Below are 21,390 nucleotides of genomic sequence, written 5' to 3' on the forward strand. Positions count from 1 at the left end.
TAGCCTTTTGAGTAGCTGGGACCACAGGCACCTGCCATGATGCCTGGCAAGTGTTTTTTAGTAGAGATGGGATCTTGTGCTTGCTCAGGCTGGTCTTGAACTCGTGAGCTCAAGCAATCCACCTGCCTCGGCCTCCCAGAGTGCTAGGATTATAAGCAAGAACCACCGCCCTGGCCAAGGCATGGTTTTTTGGGATTGCTCTACTGGGACTTCCCATGAGCCCTTCCTATCAGATGGGAAAGCAGCTTTGCAGGATTACTGTCCAACTTCCAGGGGATACTCACCACACAAGTAGTGGATGACCCCTCCTCAGTTAACACTTTTTCTGGGCAGTCACTTCCCAGGCTCATAACCTGTACCTCCTAGTGGCTGAGACTCCCAAGGTCCCTATAACTGTTCCAGCTCCTCAGGCCAGTGTGTGGAGGGCAGGGAACTGGAAGGAGGAGAATAAGGCCAGGATTTCTCGCTTTCATTCAGCAAGCTTCCACCAAGTCACTATCAAAGCTAGCCTAGTCCTTGTGGCCCAGTCTTTGTGTGGAATGGTTTTCAAAGAAGCACAGTCTAAAGAGCCAGTAGAATAATAGAAAAAGCCAGAAGAGCAGTAGAAAGGTTTGCTCTTGAATTGACCACTCTCAAAAACACATTAAAGAAAAGTAAACTAATACCTCCTGCTAATACGTCTTGAATCTCTGTTTGCTTCCTTTTCCACTGTCTTTTATCCTGCATGATTCTAAGGACTTTCATTCTCAAACTCGCCACAAAAACACTCTGCAACTCTGCTCCTGTGGCATTTTCTCTCTCCTTTGCCCAACCTTTTCTTCTCTAATCCCCAACTCTTTTTATTAGGGATCAATTTAGCAATCTTACGCCTTGCACCCTTCACGGCTCAACGTCATCTTCCTGCTCACAGATTATGCAGCAGCTTTTGTAATTTGAGTTTTTGGGTTTCTGCCTGGGATGCAAGAGGTGGGGCATGAGGGTGGGAAGGAAAGGAGGCAAGTGAGCCCAGACGGCACCCGTTCTCCATCTGGTATTTTCTTTGGGGTGTGAGTGCGAGCAGGTGCATGAGATATTGCTGTTGACTGAGCAAGGGGAGGTGGGGCGGGGGCATTCATTTACTAGTAAAGTTGACCCTAGAAACTGAAGGCAGAGTCCTGCCCTTCTACTCCAGCTCTGCCAAGTCAGCTTCCCACCCCAGGTGACACAGACCATGAACACCTGTGCCTTTTGTGTTCTTGACTCTGTCTTTTGGGCCTATCCTTGTCTGATCCCCATACTTCACCCAACTGCAAAGCCAAGCCAATCAAAACCCAGGTGTCTTCTAGGCCATGGCATGTTAGTCCAAAGTTTGTGTGTCAGGAAGGACATGGGCCTGACCCAAGGAAGGCTGTGTAGGGCATAGAAGGAAGAACTGGGTTCCCACCAGGCTCAGTAACTTAGTTTGTATTTTGAACCTTATTCTACCAGCAGTGCTAAAGCTTAGTCCCAACACAATCGTGCCCCTTCTGTCTCCCTGCGGTTTCATCTCTGCTCCCCAGGGAGGTGGAGAGAAGCCCGCTTAGTCCATGATGCCGTCTGTTTGCCAATATACCCGGGATGCTCTCTGCTTCTTTCATGGCCCTTTTGGGTGGGTGTGAAAATCGCTGTCATGTTGGGATGTGTGAATCCTTGCATGTTGGACACCATTCTGTCCTGGGGTCATTCTGGGGCTGCCACCTCCTCTGCTCTGGTCCCCGCTTTTCCTTACTCTCCATTCCCTGCCTCAGCCCAGGTAGAGAGATACACAGGGCCCCTTCACTCAGTACCCACCCTCATCCACCTCTCCGTCATCTCCCTCTGACTTTTCTCCCCTATCCGCAGACTAGTAATCTCCTTTGCGTAGCTGGATGATGAAGAAGCCTTATACATTTTAAACATCATCATTTATCTGCCAAGAATCTTTCTGTTCCCCCAAGAGTCAGATTTTGAACTCCAAAGCCAAGTATATATAGAAGCATATAGCTGCCTGGATGTGGAAAGGACCCAAGGAAGAAAGGAAATACCAGGAGAGAGAATAAAACGGTGTTTCAAAATAGTATCCTATCTTGTGTGTTATTTCCTTCTCATTTACCAAAAGTCCAGAGTGTGGGGGTCCCAGGGCTATTAAGGCCAAGCCTTAAGCTACTCATTATGGTCTCCAATTGAGACCCTGCTAGCCAGGATACATTTTGGCCTCTGGGCAGTATGACCATGTTTCTTGGTCATTTATGCCATGTTGTATTTCCTTCAAAAAACACACATTGAGTGCCTGTTGTTATAAGCAAGAGCACAGGCTCATTAGCCTGGGGTCCCCAGAGTAGTTGGTTCTGAGTAGGGCATGGATGTCCTGGGGCATTGGTAGGAACCCATCCTGGAAGGTGGTGAAGTGAGCTTCAGACCCTACCTTAGAGCGGGTAGGATTTATCCCGAGGACTCCAGAGATCAATGGGAGGATTTGAAGTAGGCTGGTAAAATTTAACTGCAGGTGACTAATACAGATTCACTGATCTCTGAAGAGTGAATTCAGAAACAGTCGACAAAGAGGGTCTAGAACCACAGATTTAGACTTTGCAAAAGCCATCTCTGCATCTCCTAAATTTGAATAGTAAAACAAGGTTGTTGTGAAGATCATTGTGAGATAATGGTTGTAAAAGCCCTTTGGTAATTGTCCAGGACTATGCAATTCTAAAGAGGACAGAGTTAGATCAATTTAAGGAGGCCGAGAGGCCTGCAATTTTCTCAATCATTTTTCAATGAAACTTACCCAGGGGCTGTATTTTGTTCTTCCCTGCAGGATGATACCAACTATTTAAGGAAATTCTCTTAAGCTAAAATATGTGTGTATTTGTTCCCTAGGGAGGGAATGTTCCCTCCCTGAAACTGAAACTAACCCAGTCAGCAGCTTGCTCTCCTAACATCAAACATCCTCTGTTCACCATCCTCATCCTCACTAGTATGAGCTATTGGACCTCTGCTGTGCACATCATGGCCCAGGGTTTCCCACATGGTGTGACAGTTTTCTCATACTGCTTCATGTTCTCCAGCTAAGTAGCATGGTGCCCAGTGCCAATACAAGGTGCCAAGGTTTGGGCCTGTGGCTGTGGGAGGTGGGTCGAGGCCAGTGTTATTTTTTGAAAACATAGAACAAAGAGCTAAACAGATGCAGTCCTGGATTACATGTTCCTCCCCCCAATATATTTCTTTCCCGGTGTTGTCTCTTGGCATCACTCCCCTGCACACTGTAATGTGTGCCCTTATTTAGCAGAGTGCGGGAAGGCACCTGGCTCGGGAGGAAAGCGCTTTCCACTGTGTGGCCGCTCCTCACATCACTCCCATGGCTGACATCACTAATTCATCATGGCGCTCTTTCTGGCTTGGCCTGGGCAATGCTTCAGAACCCTCAACGGCGTGTCAGGAAGCCACCCCAGTCTTGTGTAGTTGCCACGAGGGATGGCCTCCACATGCCAGCCCCGGGAATGGGGTCTTGGCGTGTCCCTCTGCTCAGACGTTGGAGAAGACAGATGAGGGCCAGATAGGAGGCATGAAGGCTGAGAGAGGAGGGGGAGGGCTGTACCAGGAGCCAGCTGCCAGAGGCTGGAAACAGGCTGTGGGTGAGGCTGGCTTGAGAAGAGTCTGGAATTGCTAGATCCGTCTTGCACTGTGCTATCTTTCTCTTCCTTCCCCTCCCCTATCTCCTCTTCCTCCTCCCCCTCTCTCACCACCTCCTCCTCCCCTTCTCTCCTCTCCTCGTGAGCAGGCAGAGCCCGCCAGCAACCCCCACTGTGCCCACTCTCGCTGTTCTCCTCCACTCTCTCTCCCCATGAAGGAAGAGACCACTGGAGTTTACATGTACCCTCCAATCAAAACGAGGCTGGTAGGTACCCTGGCAGGGAGAGGGGCCTGGCCAGGAGAGGTGAGGTGGGCAGGAGCCCACCAGGCGAGGCGGAGGCCCACGGGTGTGCAGGAGTGCCAGGCCTCCGGAAGCGCCACTGACAGGTGCTCTCACCCCGGGATGGATGGAGAGTTTGGAGTCCAGCCAGCCCTGCTCAAAGTGGGACACACGGCTATGATCCTACCCCTTTGCCTTTAGGTCTCAAGACCCAGGAAGAGATTATTTTCCTAGAATTTTGATGAGTAAAGATGCTTTTCCCAGAGAGAGATTTATGCTTTGGTACTCACCAGGTCGACTCTTAAATTGCATTGGTATTGAAAATGAAAAATTGTCATTTGTCTTTCCTGCTATTTATCAAATGCTATGACAGGAGTGCTACCTGACGCTGGGAAAGGAATCACATGTACAATTTTTTTTTTTTAGTTTTTGCATGCTTCCTTCTATTTTTTCATTTCATTTGTAATCTTAGATACTTAAAGCGTAGTAGCCCTATCATCGCCCCTTTTTCTCTTTTCACTCAGCGCTGTGTGGTCTCTCTCTTGTCCTGTCACCACATTCCATGACTGTTCAAATGGTCCACCGTTTACTAACACATTCTTCACCGCAGGATATGGGCTTTGTTTCCAGGCTGTCACTGTTCTGGAGAACGCATATAACTTTTGGCGTCAGGTATTTTATTTTTGAGGCTAGACCCTGCTGTACTAAATATTGTAACTTTGGCTTTTACTCCTTTCCTGAAGTGGTTGTGCTGACAGTGCCGTCAGCCGAGAGAGAATATGCTTTGCCATAACCTGAGCAACACGGAGCGTAACTGTCGGGATATATTTGCTTTTTTATAGCAGGTATAAAACAGTTCTTTGAGGTTGCTTTTATCTTCCTTTATGGTAATAATAAACTGCATTTCCCCTCTACTTCACGGTGGTCTGGGAGTCTTATCTGTATTCTGGCACTTTTAAGATGTTTGAGGAGATGGAAGAGATGTGGGGAGAGAGGAGCAGGCGTGGGCTGGACATGTCAGTGCGCCTTGCAAGACACTCCCCACGTGGGTTGAGACCTGCTGCACCCATTTGGCCCACATGGGTCTGGGCAAATGTGTTCTTAATCTCCTATTAAGAGCATTGGTGGAGCTCTCCCAGTGTCCACAGGCAAGATACAAAGCCTGCTGCCACTGGGCAGTGGTGGCCTTGGTGTCTTGGCTGCTGTCCTCTGCCAGCGGGTGACACAGGATGGGTCCACCAGTAGGTGTGCAGGCAGTTTCTACAGCCCAGGGGCTGCAGGCAGAGTGAGGGTCAGAGTCCTCAGGCCCCTGGGTTTCCTGGCATGCCCTCAACTGGCTTGAAGAAATAAGCCTCCTAATTCCCAAGGCCCCCAGGAGGCCAAAGATAGAATGATCAAAGAGAAAGAAATGGAAGCCAAGGGTCTGTTGGCCACTGTGATAGACCAGCCTCTTTGAGAGTAGCTCCGTGTTGTAGTTACCCCCAGCACTGGGCACCACTGTATACCGTGCCTTCTGTCCCCAGGGGCTGTAGGACAGGGTTCTTGCAAGCCTCAGGAGTTTCCCTGTGGTCTCCCTCTATTGCCCAAAGTGGACAGGAAGTGAGTGCAAGAACTCAAGTGATTAGACAAGGGAATACTTTCTGGCTTAATTGTCCCAGCATCCCTGACCTGGTACCCGACGAGAGAAAATGTCCTGGGATGTGACCTCTTAGCAGCCTCTTGGCCACTCCCCATAGCTATGAAGAAGCCATCAGAAGCCACCCTGGGCAGCTCCGTCTTCCCTTATATCTGCCCTAATTGTGGCCTCTTGGGAGTCAAGGCCTGGGACCCAGCACACCTGGAAGGCCCAAGCAGACCCTGGTGAGGGAGTTCCAGGGCCAGACAGGCATGATGCCTTTGACTCCAGTCTGTCACGCTTCTGGCCCAGTCCCTACAGTCCAGCAGCAGACACAGAGAGACATAAATGCCAGCCTGTGCTCCCGAGGGCCCTCTGTATGTTCCTCATGCAGTGATGAAGGCTCTGCCAGGGCTTCAGATCTTTCAGTTCTGTTTTAAAGGTGCTCTGCCAATGATTCAAAACTTGGTTCTCTAATCTGAAAGTAACACCCTTGTCTTTCTCTTTTTTGAAGATAAAAACATTCCCAGCTGATACAATGAACCCGTTTCCTGATACTTTTACCACAGGGCCACAGTTTACTGTAAGTAGATCCAGCAACCAGATCTGCATTTTAAAACATTGCTCTCACACCGTGTGCTTTACTGTGGGGTGCCAGACAGCAACGTCCACAGCTTCTTCTGATCGCGGTTGGACTCTGTGAGGTTGAGAAGGAGCTTGGATTTAGCGTCTGCCTCTTTTAATTACAGTAGAACCTCCATAGTTAACCACCTCCCTACACTGACCACCTCCTTAAGTTGACTTAAATTTTCATAAAGCAGACATGCTCCACACATAAGTATCAGCACAGTAGGCCTAGTTCCTTATGTTGACCACCTCCGTATGTTGACCAGTTTGTTACAGTCCCGTGGGTGGTCAACTTACAGAGGTTCTACTGTCTTGTATTTTATGAAGGTGAGATTTACATGAAATTAACCATTTTAAAGTGACAACTCGGTAACATTTAGAGGTGGTGCGATGACCACCTCTATCTAGTTCCAGTGCATTTTTACTGCCCCAAAAGAAGACCCCATACCCATTAAGCAGTTTCTCCCCATTTTCCCCTTGCCTCTACCCTCTAACTTCTAACCTGCATTCTGATTCTATGGATTTTCCCAGTATGAATATTTCATATGAATGGGATCATATAATATGTGACCTTTGTGACCATCTTCTTTCACTTAGCATCATATTTTGAGGTTCATCCACACTTGTGTACATATCAGTACTTCTTTTCTCTTTACAATCAAATAATAATCCATTATATGTATATACTGCAATTTACCAATTCATTTCTTGGTGGGTATTTGGTTTCCACCTTTGTGGTGGTTGTGAATAGTGCTGCAGTGACGTGTGTGTACGCATATTTGTTTGAACACCTGTTTTCATTTCTTTCTGGTTGGTTCTTGATAACGGTGTGATCTTAGGTAAGTCACTTTCTCATTCTGAGTACTAGCCTACTCTTATTTAAAGTGGAAATAGTAATAAGAATGTTCTCTTTGTATCCAATGGAAGCAAAGATCAAAAGAGACCAAAACTTTGGAAGTACTTTACCAACCACAGAGCATCCCACAAATGTCAATTAGAATGTTGTTTCTCCACCGGCAGGGTGTTGTAAGGAACAAGAACGGTAGTCCTGACAACCAGCTTCTTGTTACCACATCTCTGGGTGTCACTGGGCAGCTTGGTTAAACTCTGCCAAATGTTTAAATACTTTTAAAAATTTAAGTAGTGTAGTGTCATCATCTGCAAAGTGAAGCGTCTGATGATTTTCACACTTCTTTTCAGCTACTCACCTCGTTCTTTAAAGGAAAGCTTCTGTAGAAGCTACGGGATGATGAGCAGAAGTGGGGAGTCCAGGGTCCACTCTTCCTTCTTCTCATTCTCTCCTTCTCCCAGGAATCAGGGTTTGCAATTGCTAGAACCACATGATCCCCGAGGCACTTTCCGAAGGGTTTCTGTGCTTCTGGAGCATCTGCGAAATAGACTTGGGTGGTCCAGGAGTAGCTCTAAGGGCAGGGTCATGAGCTGGATGATGGTCACCACCTGCAGCCACATGGAGACCGACAGAGTGAGCGGTGGCTGATTCAAGTTTCACAGGGTGAGCAGAAGTGGGAAGGTGTCCAGCAAGCTAGGCAAAGGAAAAAACAGGTTCCTAGAACAATCCATTTCTAGGGTCATAAGCTGCTTCCAGCATCTGCCTTTTAAGAATAAGAGGGCAGAGACACAAGGGCTGTGCCAGGATGTTAGATGCTATTGCCTTGACACTCATTCTGGCCCTCCTGTGGTTTTGTTGGCCACAGCTCCCCAGCTGGAAACTCTGGCTCCACCTCCCTCATTTGGCCATGGTGGGGCACTCTGGCCTCCTGCCCAGCCTTGGCAGTGCTGTGAGACTCTTAGAGAAGCCCTTCCTAAAAGGTGGGGGCCAAGGCAGAGCAGGGAGCCAATGGCAGAAACCACACTTGGACTTTTAAGAACTGGGCAAGAGAGTGGCTCGCAGACAGCTGGACCAGGAGGAGGGAACAGCATGAACCAGAGGCCTGGGGCGGATGGGGTCATCACACATTCAAGGGACTGAAAAGCAGGCCAGTGGGACTGGAACGTCAAAAGCACAGTGGCAGGGGTGGAGGATGGTGAGAGGAGGAAAGGGACATAGGGAGGGGCACAACCACCCCTTGGCCTTTAGACCACAACAAAGACTCTCATCTCCATCCTCAAAGCAATGGGAAGCCCATGCAGGCCTTTAAGCAGGGGAGTTCGTGACAGGGCAGATGCACTTGGACAGGGTCCCTGTGATCACAGTGGGACAACAGTTAGGTCCAGGCAGAGTGGATTCAAGACAGTCCACTCTGTGGATTCGGTGGGGGGAGGGCAGAGCGCCTGGCCCAGAGTGGTTTTTGTTGGTGAAAGTGGGGAGAAGTGCACAGATCGGGGAGATATTTAAGAGGTTGGTGGGATAATGGGTTGGGTGGGGGAGAGGGAAGGTCAGGAATGGTTGTCAGATCTCTGAATTGAAGAATGTGGATAGACAGTGAGTCCATTCCCTGGGATAAGGAACTTGGAAGAACACAGGCAGGGAGGGATAATGAGGTTGCCTTTGGCCATGACACATGAGAAATGCCTTTGAAATATCCAGGTGGCAACAATGGCTGGGCAGCTGGATAGACAAGTCTGTGACCTGGGGAGAGAGGACTGGATGGATATAATGACTAGGGAGTTATGGACAGCTGTCTGGCAACAGAGGCCAACCTTGGGGGCTTCAGGCTCCCAATTTTCTCACTCCTATGTGTCATGGTCAAGCTTCTCACCAAGGTCATGACACTTGAACTTGCTTCAGGTTCCACTTCTACCTCTCCGAAAGGCCTCTACCTATGCTGGCCACAGTCACAGGGGAGCTTAGCAGCTCTCAGAAACTCTGGACACAGTTGGTCTGGCAGTGATCTAGCATTGACCTTGGAGCTGGTCTCAGTGACTGGGCTTCTTGCTTCATCCTGAGACCAGTTTCTACTTTGTATTCAGGCCTATTAGCTGAGTCTCTGCTGATACTCAGCCGAGGACTTTGGTTGGTCCATCTAGTATGAAGGCCTCTGCCTGGCTCCGGCCAGATTTCTGTCCCACATGCATATTTCTAACCTGGGTCTGTCCCTCTGTTACCTGCTTTATCTAACAAAAGTTTGTTCATTCATCTATTCATTTCCTCATTCAATAAATACTAAAGATACAGGTATCTAGGGTTGAGTTTTAATAACATAAATAATTTTTACTGCTGTAGAGGGGCCATTCTTAAGTGAAACTGGTGTTTTCTTTTTTTTTTTTCTTTCACTTGGTGTGCATGGCAGTCAAGAACACAGTGACTGCTCGTATACTTTGGTGCCACTCTCTCGATTCATGCCAAGGCCCAAGCACTTTTCCCCACGGTTACCTTTGTACCATCCGTGCAAATTTCCCTCTTTTTCCAGGAGGAATCAAAAATGGCGTCAGAAGCCCAACCCTTTGCTCACTTCACTGACAAAACAAAAGACCTTCTTACTCTTATATCAGGCTGGAAAGGTCTTAAAATGACACATTGAATTTCCTCCCCTTGCTGCCTGACCATTAGGGGTGGAATTATCTGGTGAACAGCACCCACGACTACTACAGAACAACATGTGTGAAAGTTCTTTGTGGAAAACGTTACATACTAGACAAATGTATGATGTTACTGTATGTATTACATGGTGACCTGCTGGGATGGCCTCCTTGAGGTGGCACCTAAGCCCCTAAAAAGTGTCTTCTTCAGAAAGTCACGTATTAAATTTCTCCAAGTTCAGGGCCAAGAACAAGTTATAAAATATGTAGCTTGTATGGTCAAAAGGATATAAAACAAACAAAAACCATGCATTGAATTTGAAAAAATACTACAATAGCCAAATGTGGTGGCTCATGCCGATTATCCCAGTATGCAGGGAGACCAAGGTGGGAGGATTGCTTGAGACCAGGAGTTTGAGACCAGCTTGGGTAATATAGCAAGACCCCACCTCTACAAAAAATTTAAAAATTAGCTGTCATGGTGTGCACCTGTAGTCTCAGCTACTTTGGAGGACTCCTCGAGTCCCCTGGAGTTCAGGGCTGCGGTGAGCAATAATTGAACCATTGCTCTCTCGGTGCCAGGGAAAGATCCTGTCAAAAATAAAAGAAAAAGAAAGAAGGAACAGTATGAGGAAACATACTAATGACAAGGGTAAGGAATTATGGAATTTTTTTTCATTTTTCTGGTGGGTTCAAACCCGGCCTAGACCAGCTAAAAAACAACAATGACAACTGCAACAAAAAATAGCCAGGCATTGTGGCAGGCGCCTGTAGTCCCAGCTACTTGGGAGGCTGAGACAAAGAATCGCTTAAGCCCAAAAGTTTGAGGTTGCTGTGAGCTGGGACGCCATGGCACTCTACCCAGGGTGAGACTATGTTTAAAAAAAAAAAAAAAAAGTAATAAGCACAATTTGCTTTGTAATAAAAATGACAACATTATCTTCTCCACATGAGGCTGTATACTCCAGACCAGTATTTCTGAAACTTTCCCATAATTCCCCCAGAGAATCATCTGGAGGTCTTATTAAAATGTGCATTGTTAGACTTTATCCCCAGACCTTCCCAAAGGTCTTTGGGTGGGGCCTTTCCTATTTTTCCAACTTTTTTTTTTTTTTTGAGACAGAGTCTCACTTTGTCACCCTTAGTAGAGTGCCGTGGTGTTATAGCTCACAGCAACCTCCAACTCTTGGTCTTAAGCCTCAGCCTCATAAGTAGCTGGGACTGCAGGTGCCGCCACAATGCCTGGCTATTTTTTTTTTTGTTGTTGCTGCAGTTGTCCTTGTTGGTGGCCCGGGGTGGGTTCCAACCTGCCACCCTCGGTGTACATGGCCGGCGCTGTAACCACTGTGCTATGGGCACTGAGCCAATTTTCCCAAATTTTAAGATAATGCTGATGCTGCTAATTTAGGGACCATACTTTGGAAACATCTGCTGCAGTGATGAAAAGTATTAGTTATGGAGTTGGCTAACCTAGTTTTTTTGTGTTTTTTGTTTTGTTTTGTTTGGAGACGTAGTCTCACTCTGTCGCCCTGGATAGAGTACTGTGGTGTTGTCATAGCTCACAACAATCTCAAACTCTTGGGTTCAGGAGATCTTTTTGCCTCAGCCTCCCAAGTAGCTGGGCCTGCAAGCACCTGCCACAAGCTAACCCAGTTTTTGAATATTGTTCTTAACACTGTGTGACCTTGGGTAGATTACATCTCTGAGCCTCACAGTTTGGAGTTTTTTGCCCCCATAAAATTGGTTTTGAGAGACACATTTTTTTCACCTTTCAACACCTCTGAAATCAGAATGTTTGCTACAATAGTGGGCATGACAAAGTTTGAGGGGCCACATTTGTCTTTCCCTGAGGCACATGCAAAAATGGTGCAACGTATAACTAATGGTGTCTAAGAGGCGATGAAATACAGTCTTTACCTTAAAAGAGTGTCAAGAGGTAATGTATGTAAGTGTTTAGCATGGTGTCTGGCACAAAGTGAAATCACTTCAAATGGCAACCGATCTTAGCTAGTAGTAAAAAATAGCAGGAAGAACTGGGGAGTGAGGCTCAGGGAGCAGCTGACAGTGTGGAAATGAAACCCAAATTGAGATTGATCTCCTCTGCTCTGTTTCTTCTCCAGGCAGACTTTCGAGACAGTAAATTACAGTGCTGTCCTGGCCAGTCTTCCCCGCTGATTCCAACAGCGACCCTGAGGCCTTTGACAGAGACCGTCTCCACAGTGCAGACCGTTTACACTACCCGGAAGCCTGTTTCTCTGGCAGCCAGGTTAGTCTGCTCAGGAGGTAGTGGCAGTATCTCTGGTGACCGGGAAATCGCACATAGATAGGCTCCGGGCTCGTTGTGCTTGTGACATCTGCAACTCCTTCATTTTTTCTTTTATTTGTACTGTTAAGTATTTGTTGAAATGTCTGCAAAGGGCCCTGCATGGTGGCTCATGCCTGTAATCCTAACACTCTGGGAGGCTGAGATGAGAGGATTGCTTGACCTCAAGAATTTGAGACCAGCCTGAGCAGGAGTGAGATCCTGTCTCTACTAAAAATAGAAAAATCAGTCCAGAATGGTGACAGGTGCCTGTAGTCCCAGCTACTTGGGATGCTGAGGCAAGAGGATCGTTTGAGCCCAGGAGTTTGCAATTGCTGTGAGCTGTGATGCTATAGCACTCTACCCAGGGCTTCAGAGTGAGACTCTGCCTCAAAAAAATAAATAAATAAATAAATACATAAACACATATATACATACATACATAAAATGTAATGAATTCTTTGTTAGGACATTGCCTCAGACGTTAATTGAATTAAACTCTGAGATAAAATACATATGGAAATCAATTTAGAGCATGATTTAAAGAAATCTAACCCTTACACATCTTCCCATTCATTTAAAAGACTTTTTCTGAGTGGCTATCACACCCCAAAACCTGTGCTAGGTTTGGGGGTTTATTTTTATTTTTATTTTTTTGAAACAATGTCTCACTCAGGTCACCCTGGGGTAGAATACCATGGTGTCAGCCCAGCTGATAGCAACCTCAAACTCTTATGCTCAAGAGATCCTCTTGTCTCAGCCTCCTGAGTAGCTGGGACTACAGGAATCCACCAAAACGCCTGGCTAGTTTTTCTGTTTTTGGTAGAGATGGAGTCTCACTCTTGCTCAGGCTATCCACCCACGTTGGCCTCCCAGAGTGCTACAGTTGTGAGCCACTGCACTGGGCCATGGTTCTGAGGTTGTAGAGATGAATAACCAGTCAGTCTCCTGAGGAACTCTCAGTCTGGTGGGACTGAAAAAACAATAAGTAGCCAGACAGTTCAAGGTCACTAAGATGCTAGCAAATGTTGGGAGCGGGTCCTTGTGGAGCCTAAAAAGGAAAATCTATAATTGAGATCAGGAAAGAACCTGGGAGATGATACTTAAGCTGTTTGTTCCTACAGTTTCTGAAGATTCGTCTCACTCTTTTGTCACTTATTCTTTTTTAGTGCAGAGACACTGCGGCAGGAACTGGAGAGAGAGAAAATGATGAAAAGACTGTTGATGACCGAACTGTGAAATTCTCCCCTGTTGCCTGGAGGACGGCATGGTGCCTTCTGTCCGTTTTCTTTCTTCGGGCTTCGTGTGCTCACTTTAGCACAACACACAAATGTTGTGTGCTCGGTTTGCCCAGGTCTCCGTTGGTTCGTTGAAGCCAGCTTCTGGCTCGACTTTTATGGGAAAAGTTATTTTAGGTCTCCTGAGCATTAGAGTTTTTCTACTACTCAAGGTAGTTGAGACAGGATTTGGTAAATCTAGGGGAAAAAAGGTGGGGAAACAGGGATTCCTTTTTAGAAGTACCTGTGTGTATCTGTTAACAACCACAAGGGGTAAATATAGCATGGAATCCTTTGCTATCAATCTCAACCATGTGATTTTGTATGACTGAAACTTGCACCAAGCTTTGACTGTTTGCTAAAGAGTCATTTTTAATGAGAGAATAATTCTTTACTGCTGGTTTTTCCATTTACATTGATAAATACACAGATCTTATAAAGTCCTTAACATTCATTTTTATTCAGACATGAGGCGATGAACTTAAAAATAGAAAGTTCATATATCATCTCGACTGAAAGAACTTCAGTTTAACCTGAAATATAATTTAACTAGTGAATTTATTGGCTACAATATTATTTGGGATAAATAGAATTTATCACCAAACCCAAAGTAGAAAATTAAACTTAAATTGTCTAGAAATCCTTACAAGGTTACAACAATTCATTATCAACAAGATTCATTGGGGTGTTCCATAAGGTAAAGTATTTCTAAAGTTGATCAATTAATAGCCTATTGATAGAACCTTGACCAGAAGATACTTTGTTCTCTTTTTATATAGTTTCAAGAGGGTGTTTTTAAATTTTTATTATGCACTTGAACAACTTTGCAGGAATAAAGGAGCCCCCCTAACCACCACAAACTATCCCTCTTAGTTATTTCCCTAGCTTTCTCGATAAATATGCACATATTTTTACATAGCTACTGATCATTCTCTCTTGTTGTACTTGGACACCTGACACTTGTCTCCTCAATACAAATTCTACTCTCACCAATTTAAATGTCTTTTTGTCCATGTAACATGGTTAACCTCACTTCTCCGTGTTATTAGAGATTTGGGTTATGTGTCATTTTTCACTCTTATAAATAGTGCTGCTATGAATGTCTTTGTAAAAAATGCTTCTTCCTTTGGATTATTCCCATGGGAGTATCTCCAAAGAGGGATTACAAGGTCAAAGAGCATGAAATATTTTATAGCTCTTGTTTTATATTGCCAGATTGCTTTCTAGAAAGATCCAATTTTGGGGTTGGAAAGACCTTAAAGGTCATCTAGTTCAACTCCCGTTCCCCCCAAATGCTTGAATCCCCTCTACAATTTATGATGCCACCAGCAATGTATGAGCATTTCTATTTACCAATTGCTCTGCCAATATTGGGTTTTGCCATTTTTATTTATTTTCACTAGTTTAATAGGTGTGTATAGTTGTTCTTGAAAAGTTGTTTTATTTCATTAATTGCTAGAGAGGCTGAGCACTTTTCCATGTGATAATTTACTAGCTGTATTACCTTGTGTGTAAAATGTCCATACATTTCTTATGACCACTTGTTAAGAGGAATCGATCTCATATATTTGTATCAGAACTGTATTTTTATGTTATATTGTATAGTTTGCTCTCCTGTCCCTATCCTTAAAACTGAATGGTGCCAATAATTTGATACTAACGACTATAAAAAAAAAGTGATGCCTCATTCATGAGCATTGTTGTAAAATGAGGTATGTAAGCAAATATTCGGATAACTAAGTATTAACCCTTTAAGTGCTGAATCTTTAAAATTTTAATATTTTTTTGAGGGAACTCTTTCTAAGCTGTATTACGCACTTCCCTGCCTTAGTAAACAGAGTATCCTGGAGAGTATTTAACCTTTTCTTGATGAGTCATGGTCATCATTACAAACATCAGCCCCTTTTGTACCTTGGTATGGTGCAGTGATGTCATCAGGAACTGTCAAAATGTGTTGGACTTGGCTTGGCCTTTTATAGGATATTATTCTCTTTTCCCTGATGGTTTTTTACTGTTGCCTGCTCTCTACCAGTGGAGCTATCTGGGGCAGTTGTGGAATTGGGGGCCTTTTGCCCCCATGTTCCCTGGCTATACTTTTAAAACAGCTTTGTTGTTCCTTATCTCCTGCACGTGATAAAAAACGTGTTCCTATACACTATGGGGCTGTCCCCTCTCACCAGCCCAGCACCCTTTTCCTTGTCTAACCTGCTTTCTGAGGCTTCTGCTCCCCCACCTCCTGCTTTCTGATGGAAACCTCCAGGCCAAAGCGGAAGTTTTCTCCAGGGAGCCAGGAAACCAAGTATTTCATGTGTCAGATTTGCCTGGCTTCCAAGGAGGGGTGCATGGGCTTTTTGGCCAATGTTTCCTGGAGGCTCTGAGTCACCAGCTGCTTCCCCACTTCCCCGAGTTCACAGATGATTCTGAAGGTTGATGTCATTGGAAGTCTGACCACAAAGAAGTTGGCTGTGATTGTATTTGAAAACCCCGTACTTTTGGCAGCTCACCTCTAAGCAGTAAAATCAAGAGGATTCCATGGTTTCGGCCATTGTCTTGGTTATTTGCCTCCTTAAGTGTATGATGGGTGCTTGACCCTGTGACGCAAGAAGATGAAATTGTAGGGGTGGATTTGTAGGGACTCTGAGGAATTGTTAGACTTGTTTCACCTTTTAAAATGTATTTAAAATGAAAACAACAGCACCACACGGTCACGCAACATATACTGTACGTCCAGGGGAGAAAAATCAGCTTGTTGACTTGATCATTCCACAGCTAGGGCTCCAGACTAGGCCAGACTCCTGGTGGGCATGGAAGGTCACTACAAGGGGTCTGGGAATTCTGCACCCCACAGGGTGTATGGATTGCAGACTGCATGGGAGATCTTTAGGTTTGAAAGTGTGAGGTCCTCTAGAGCATTTGGAAGATCTCAACTGTATGCACCCAGAATTTTATATTCCCCAAATAGCACAGGAATATTCTGATATCATATCTATCTTTCTTTCACCTCTACAATTATCATGTGATCTCAAAGATCACAGCTTTTTAAAAAAGTCAAATAAAGTTCATCATTGTAACCATTTTAAAGTGTACAGTTCAGTGCTTTTTTAGTATATTCACCATATCGCTCAAACAATACCACCGTCTAATTCCAGAACATTTCCATTACACCAAAAAGAAACCCTGTATCTGTTAGCAGTCACTACCATGTCCCCACCACCACCCCTGTAAGCTTTGGCAGCCACTAATCTACTTTCTGTCTATAGATTTGCTGATTTTAGACATTTCATATAAATGGAATCATACTAGTCTCTTGCGACTTAGCATCTTTCACTTAACATGTTTTCGAGGTTCATCCATGTTGTAGCATATATCAGAGCTTCCTTCCTTCTTATGGCTGAGTAATGTATCACATTCATCAGTTGATAGATATTTGGGTTGCTTTTACTTCCTAGCTATTATGAGTAACATTGTAATGAACATTCATGTATAGGTTTTTATGTAAACATATCTTTTTAATTCTATTGGAATTGCTGGGTCATATGCCAACTCTGTGCTTAACTTTCTGAGGAAATGCCACAGTCATAGCTTTTATTTCTTAGGAAATCCAAAGAGAAAAATCATATATTGTAGGCAGTCAGACGCATGGGCAAATCTGTTACTGGTCAGATGCCAAGATACAGCACTGATTTGGGGAGGTTTTTATAACAGAGAAAAGTTTGTTTTACAGAACTGGCTTTGATAAGGAGAGAAAATAAAGGTGCTGTCTTTCTTTTAAAAATGAAACTGAATTTAAACTCTGGTTCATCTCTTAAGTTCTTGTTTGAATAGCCAGTTCTTATTTAGCCAGTGGTCTCAGAATGTTCAAGGCAAAGTTCTTCCCAGAAAATGTGCTCAAAATGGAAACCAAACTATTTCTTAGCCCTCCAGTAAACTCACATTGGTAGGGAGCAGAGGGTCTCTGCATGTGGAGGACTGGAATAGGCTTTACATCAACAGGGGTCCTCAAACTAAGGCCTGCGGGCCACATGAGGCGTTGTGATTGTATTTGTTCTGTTTTGTTTTTTTACTTCAACATAAGATATGTGCAGTGTGCATAGGGATCTGTTCATAGTTTTTTTTTTTTAACTATAGTCTGGCCCTCCAACGGTCTGAGGGACAGTGAACTGGTCCCCTGTTTAAAAAGTTTGAGGACCCCTGTCCGAAGTGTAAGAAACCCCTCCCCCCCAAAAAATAATTTTAAGTGGATGGGAGAGAATCTCATGAAATGGAAACAGCTAAGTCTGTAAGGAATTGGGAACTCGAATAAATTCTAAGGTCCTGAAGAGGCTCATAGACTTTGAGTGACACATGAACACTATGGGTTTCTCCCTAGAAAAATCCATGCATCACAACATTATTCCAGACTTTCATATGCTCCTCTCGCCACCCATGAAGACTGTCTGTAGCCCCTTTTGAGGCCATAGACCTTGGGTTCTTAAACATGAGTAGAGAGTTGAAATCCACAGATTACCTGCAAACTTCATTGTAGGCTGTGGTTGCAAACCCTTCCCTACACTCTCCTCTGTAAAACAATACAGAAAACCCATGAGTTTTTATCAGACTTATTTACCAGGAGAGGAATCGTCTGGTTTTCATTTGCCTTCTATTTGGGCACCATTACTGTTAATTTTAGTAACTGAAAGGAGAAGAATAGGCCAGGCATGGTGGCTCTCACCTGTAATCCCAGCACTCTGGGAGGCCGAGGTGGGTGGACTGCTTGAGCTCAGAAATGCAAGACCAGCCTGAGCAAGAACAAGACCCCATCTCTACTAAAAATAGAAAAATTAGCTGGGCATTGTGGTGGCCTCCTATAGTCCCAGCTACTTGGGAAGCTGAGGCAAGAGGATCACGGGGCCCAAGAGTTTGAGGTTGCTGTGAGCTATGATGATGCCATGGCACTTACCCAGGGTGACAGAGTCTTCTGTCTCAAAAAAAAAAAAAAAAGAAAAGAAAAGAAAAGAAAAATAAAAGAGAAAGAAAGTACTAGGTAACATTTTGGTTTCCCAAACCAGAGAATTGACACTGAGATCACAAGTCTCAGTGTTTGATGCTTTATTTTGTTGGCTAAATGTTGATACATTTAAAATTGACCATACCTCCCCTGGTGAATGAAGGAGAAGAAAAGAAAGAAATCTCAATTTTTAAGGAAGATTGATTTCTGAAGGATGATACTTGAATAGATTTTTAATCTATTAGATCAGACATTTGTGTTTTAGAATTTGATGCAATGCCAAGCTATGCTTTTTTTTTTTTTCAGACAGAGTCTCACTACACCCTCAGGAGAGTGCTGTGGCATCACAGTTCACAGCAACCTCAAACTCTTGGGCTTAAGCGATTCTCTTGACTCAGCCTCCCGAGTAGCTGGGACTACAGGTGGCCACCACAACACCGGCTAATTTTTTGTTGTAGTTGTCATTGTTGCTTGGCAGGCCAGGGCCGGGTTCGAACCCACCAGCTCCGCTGTATGTGGCTGGCACCCTAGGCACTGAGCTACAGGCGCCAAGCCCCAAGCTATGCTTTTTCACAAGTCTCTTTGTTTTGATTTTGTAAAAGTAATTATAGTTCATCTTACCTCTTTCAAACAATAAATTGGATCTATTTCTTTCAATAACTGGTATTAGGGGGAATCTAGTGAAACCCATGATTTTCAAGAATCACACCTTGATTCAGTTGTCAAGAGTAACATGTTTAAACTCCAACTGGACAACTCACCATCAGATAACACCCAATAGCAGACACCTGCTCTCTGAGCTGTCCAGCAGGCCTGCCTATTTCAATAGCACTACTTAAATCTCCTGGCCAACCCAGCCATGAAAGGTTGAAGTCACTAGTTTCTTTTTGCATATTAAATTTTCATAATATACATTTTTATTCATAGCATTGAACCCTGTTGATCATTACCTCTATTACCTGACCTAATCTTCATTGCATTATGGAGATTACTAATCACAGGAGACTATCGATGACCACTGCAGGCAGGTTGACTTCCAGGTCTGCATTTGGGACAAATATGCTTTTCTTTCTCCATCATTATTTTGTTTATACAATGCAATAAAAAGAAGTAGATAAAAGCAGGTTAAAATCCTGGCTATGCAACACCAGTGTGGGAAGAATTGCGTACATGTCTCTTCCAGAAAACAGCTTAGCAGTTTAACTGTGTTAGCACCCCAACAACCATCATCAGAAGAGAACCCTGGGGCCCCTCTTGTAGCAAGTGCTTAGAGGGAATAAATGGATGGCTGAATAAATAACTGAAAGTGAATTGCAAGTGGCAGGAATGGGTTTAATCAAGTCAAGAATTCAGCCTGCCCATCAGACTTAGTACAGGCCTTCCAAAGCCTGGGCGTGCTCGGGACAGGCTACAGGTGAGCCAGCTGCCTCGTTTTGAAGGGGGCAGGTAATGTACAGACACCAGTCTCTGCTGGTTACACACTCCGAGAGCCTGGAGGGGAAGGGGTTGAATCCAGGCCGGAGATCTGGGTCCTTGTTTCCTCTCTGCCTCTAAGCACCTCAGCCTGGATATCCACTCAGTGGTGGTCTTGCAATTTCAAGTTCCTTCTGTGATAATCCAAGAAACAATGGATCCAGTAAGTGGTTGTATAAACCAAAAAGTGCAGGAACAAGGTACCGGAGGCAGCAATTCTAACAAGCTGTGTCCAGGATAAACCCTCGAGGAGCGCTTCTTGGGATGCCCTGCGGATTTTGGTAAAATGCAGATCCTAAATCTCGGGTCTGGAGTGGGGTCTAAGACGAATGATGCTGACAAGCTTCAGTGATCAGCTGATGCTGCTGATCCGCGGACCACACTCCGAGTAGCAAAGGACTAGAAGGGCCAAATTTGCAGGAGGCTGGAGGAGGACGTGGACGGACGTGCAGGAGGTGGGGAGAATGGAAAGGAGGGCGGGAGGAAGGGAGCCGCGAGGAAGGAGGGTCGGGGCCCGGAGGAAAGGTTGTCGCGAGGAAGGAGGCGGCTGCGGGGCTGGAGCGAGGATGCGCAGACCGCGGCCGGGAGGCGGAGTGCGGGCGGCTCCGCGGCTGCGCGGGCGCGCGGTGGCGGCGGTGGCGGCGGTGGCGGCGGTGGCGGCGGTGGCTGTAACTCGGTCCCGGCCCGCGCCCGCGGCGCCCCCGCTGCGGCCGGAGCGGCCTGGCTGCGGGATCTGAGCGCGGCGATGGCGCGGCCACCGCAGCAGCGCCTGGGGGCCTGGGCGCCGCTGCTCTTGCTGCTGCTGGAGGGGCCCGCCGCCTGCGCTGCCAGCCCCGCCGACGACGGCGCGGGCCCGGGGGGCCGGGGACCCCGGGGCCGAGCGCAGGGGAACGCGGGCGCAGACGAGTCGGTGCCGCGCCACGACTCCTCCTACGGCACCTTCGCGGGGGAATTCTACGACCTGCGCTACCTGTCCGAGGAGGGTGAGGCTGCGGGAGGGGAGAGCTGGAGCCGGGGACGGAGGGACGGGGACGGGGCGGGGGTGGTAAGGACGCCAGAGGAGACCGCTCTGACACAGCGAGGCTGGGATGGAGAGCGCACTGCTCGGACCCCGGCAGGCTTGGAGCAAGGGCCCTCCGGAACTGTCAGTGCCTGCTGCCCGATTTACAGGCGGGGAGACTGAGGCCGCGAGCGGGAGGGTCGCCCAAGCCCTCGCAGGCTGTGGACCGTGCCGGGTGCTGAGTCTGTGCTCCCCCAGATCTCAGAATCTGGCTTCCACCCTCTTTCCGGGATAGTGGGGGAGGGCGCCGCATCCGGCCTGGGGTGTGCAGAGACCAGGGCAGCGTAAAGCTAGATGTTGCCTTATTTCCTTCTTGTCTGTATTGACCTAAATTTGCAGTGACCAGCGCCCACCTCAGAGCAGTCTGTTCCTGCTCACTGACCCATCACAGGGGGTCACATCAGCTCCCTACTTCCTTCCTCTTCTTTTCTGTCACCACACAGCTCATGATCCCCCAGTGTGAGCCACCATTGTTGAGGCCTGCTGGGCGCAGAGGCTGGGGATTTGTCAGCCCCTGACCTCCCTGTAGAGTTACTTCAATGAACACGAAAGCAAAGCCTCTTACTTGTACAACTTTGGGTAGTAGTGATTTCCCTTTTCTACCGCCAGGCATACCAAGGATCAAGCTGGGGTTTGAAATGTGTGCCCCTGCAGCTGACATC

The 21,390-nt window shown here is 46.2% G+C and overlaps 2 protein-coding genes across 9 annotated transcripts in view; both read left to right on the plus strand.

Annotated features, from left to right (window-relative positions):
* EPB41L4B (erythrocyte membrane protein band 4.1 like 4B) overlaps positions 1 to 15,745 on the plus strand; it is a 146,343-nt gene extending 130,598 nt beyond the window's left edge. For 3 of the 7 annotated variants that reach the window (XM_053566250.1, XM_053566241.1, XM_053566260.1), the window contains exons 23-26: positions 3,776 to 3,892; positions 6,037 to 6,105; positions 11,750 to 11,895; positions 13,101 to 15,745. In XM_053566250.1, the coding sequence (XP_053422225.1) occupies positions 3,776 to 3,892; positions 6,037 to 6,105; positions 11,750 to 11,895; positions 13,101 to 13,170 (402 nt within the window). In that variant the 3' untranslated portion in view covers positions 13,171 to 15,745. Of the gene's footprint in view, positions 1 to 1,860; positions 1,906 to 3,775; positions 3,893 to 6,036; positions 6,106 to 11,749; positions 11,896 to 13,100 lie in introns of those variants that run through there. The other 4 variants (XM_053566279.1, XM_053566288.1, XM_053566270.1 and 1 more) reach the window with 3 other exon arrangements.
* A 4,577-nt stretch (positions 15,746 to 20,322) lies between these two features.
* Positions 20,323 to 21,390, plus strand: part of FRRS1L (ferric chelate reductase 1 like) — a 36,027-nt gene continuing 34,959 nt past the window's right edge. Inside the window, exon 1 of one of the 2 annotated variants that reach the window (XM_053575063.1) lies at positions 20,323 to 20,651. In XM_053575063.1, coding sequence (XP_053431038.1) covers positions 20,414 to 20,651 — 238 coding nt within the window. In that variant the 5' untranslated portion in view covers positions 20,323 to 20,413. The remainder of the gene's footprint in view (positions 20,652 to 21,390) is intronic. The other variant, XM_053575072.1, reaches the window with a different exon arrangement.

Source organism: Nycticebus coucang, chromosome 2 (genome assembly GCF_027406575.1).
Source record: "Nycticebus coucang isolate mNycCou1 chromosome 2, mNycCou1.pri, whole genome shotgun sequence".
In the NCBI taxonomy this organism is placed as follows: domain Eukaryota; kingdom Metazoa; phylum Chordata; class Mammalia; order Primates; family Lorisidae; genus Nycticebus; species Nycticebus coucang.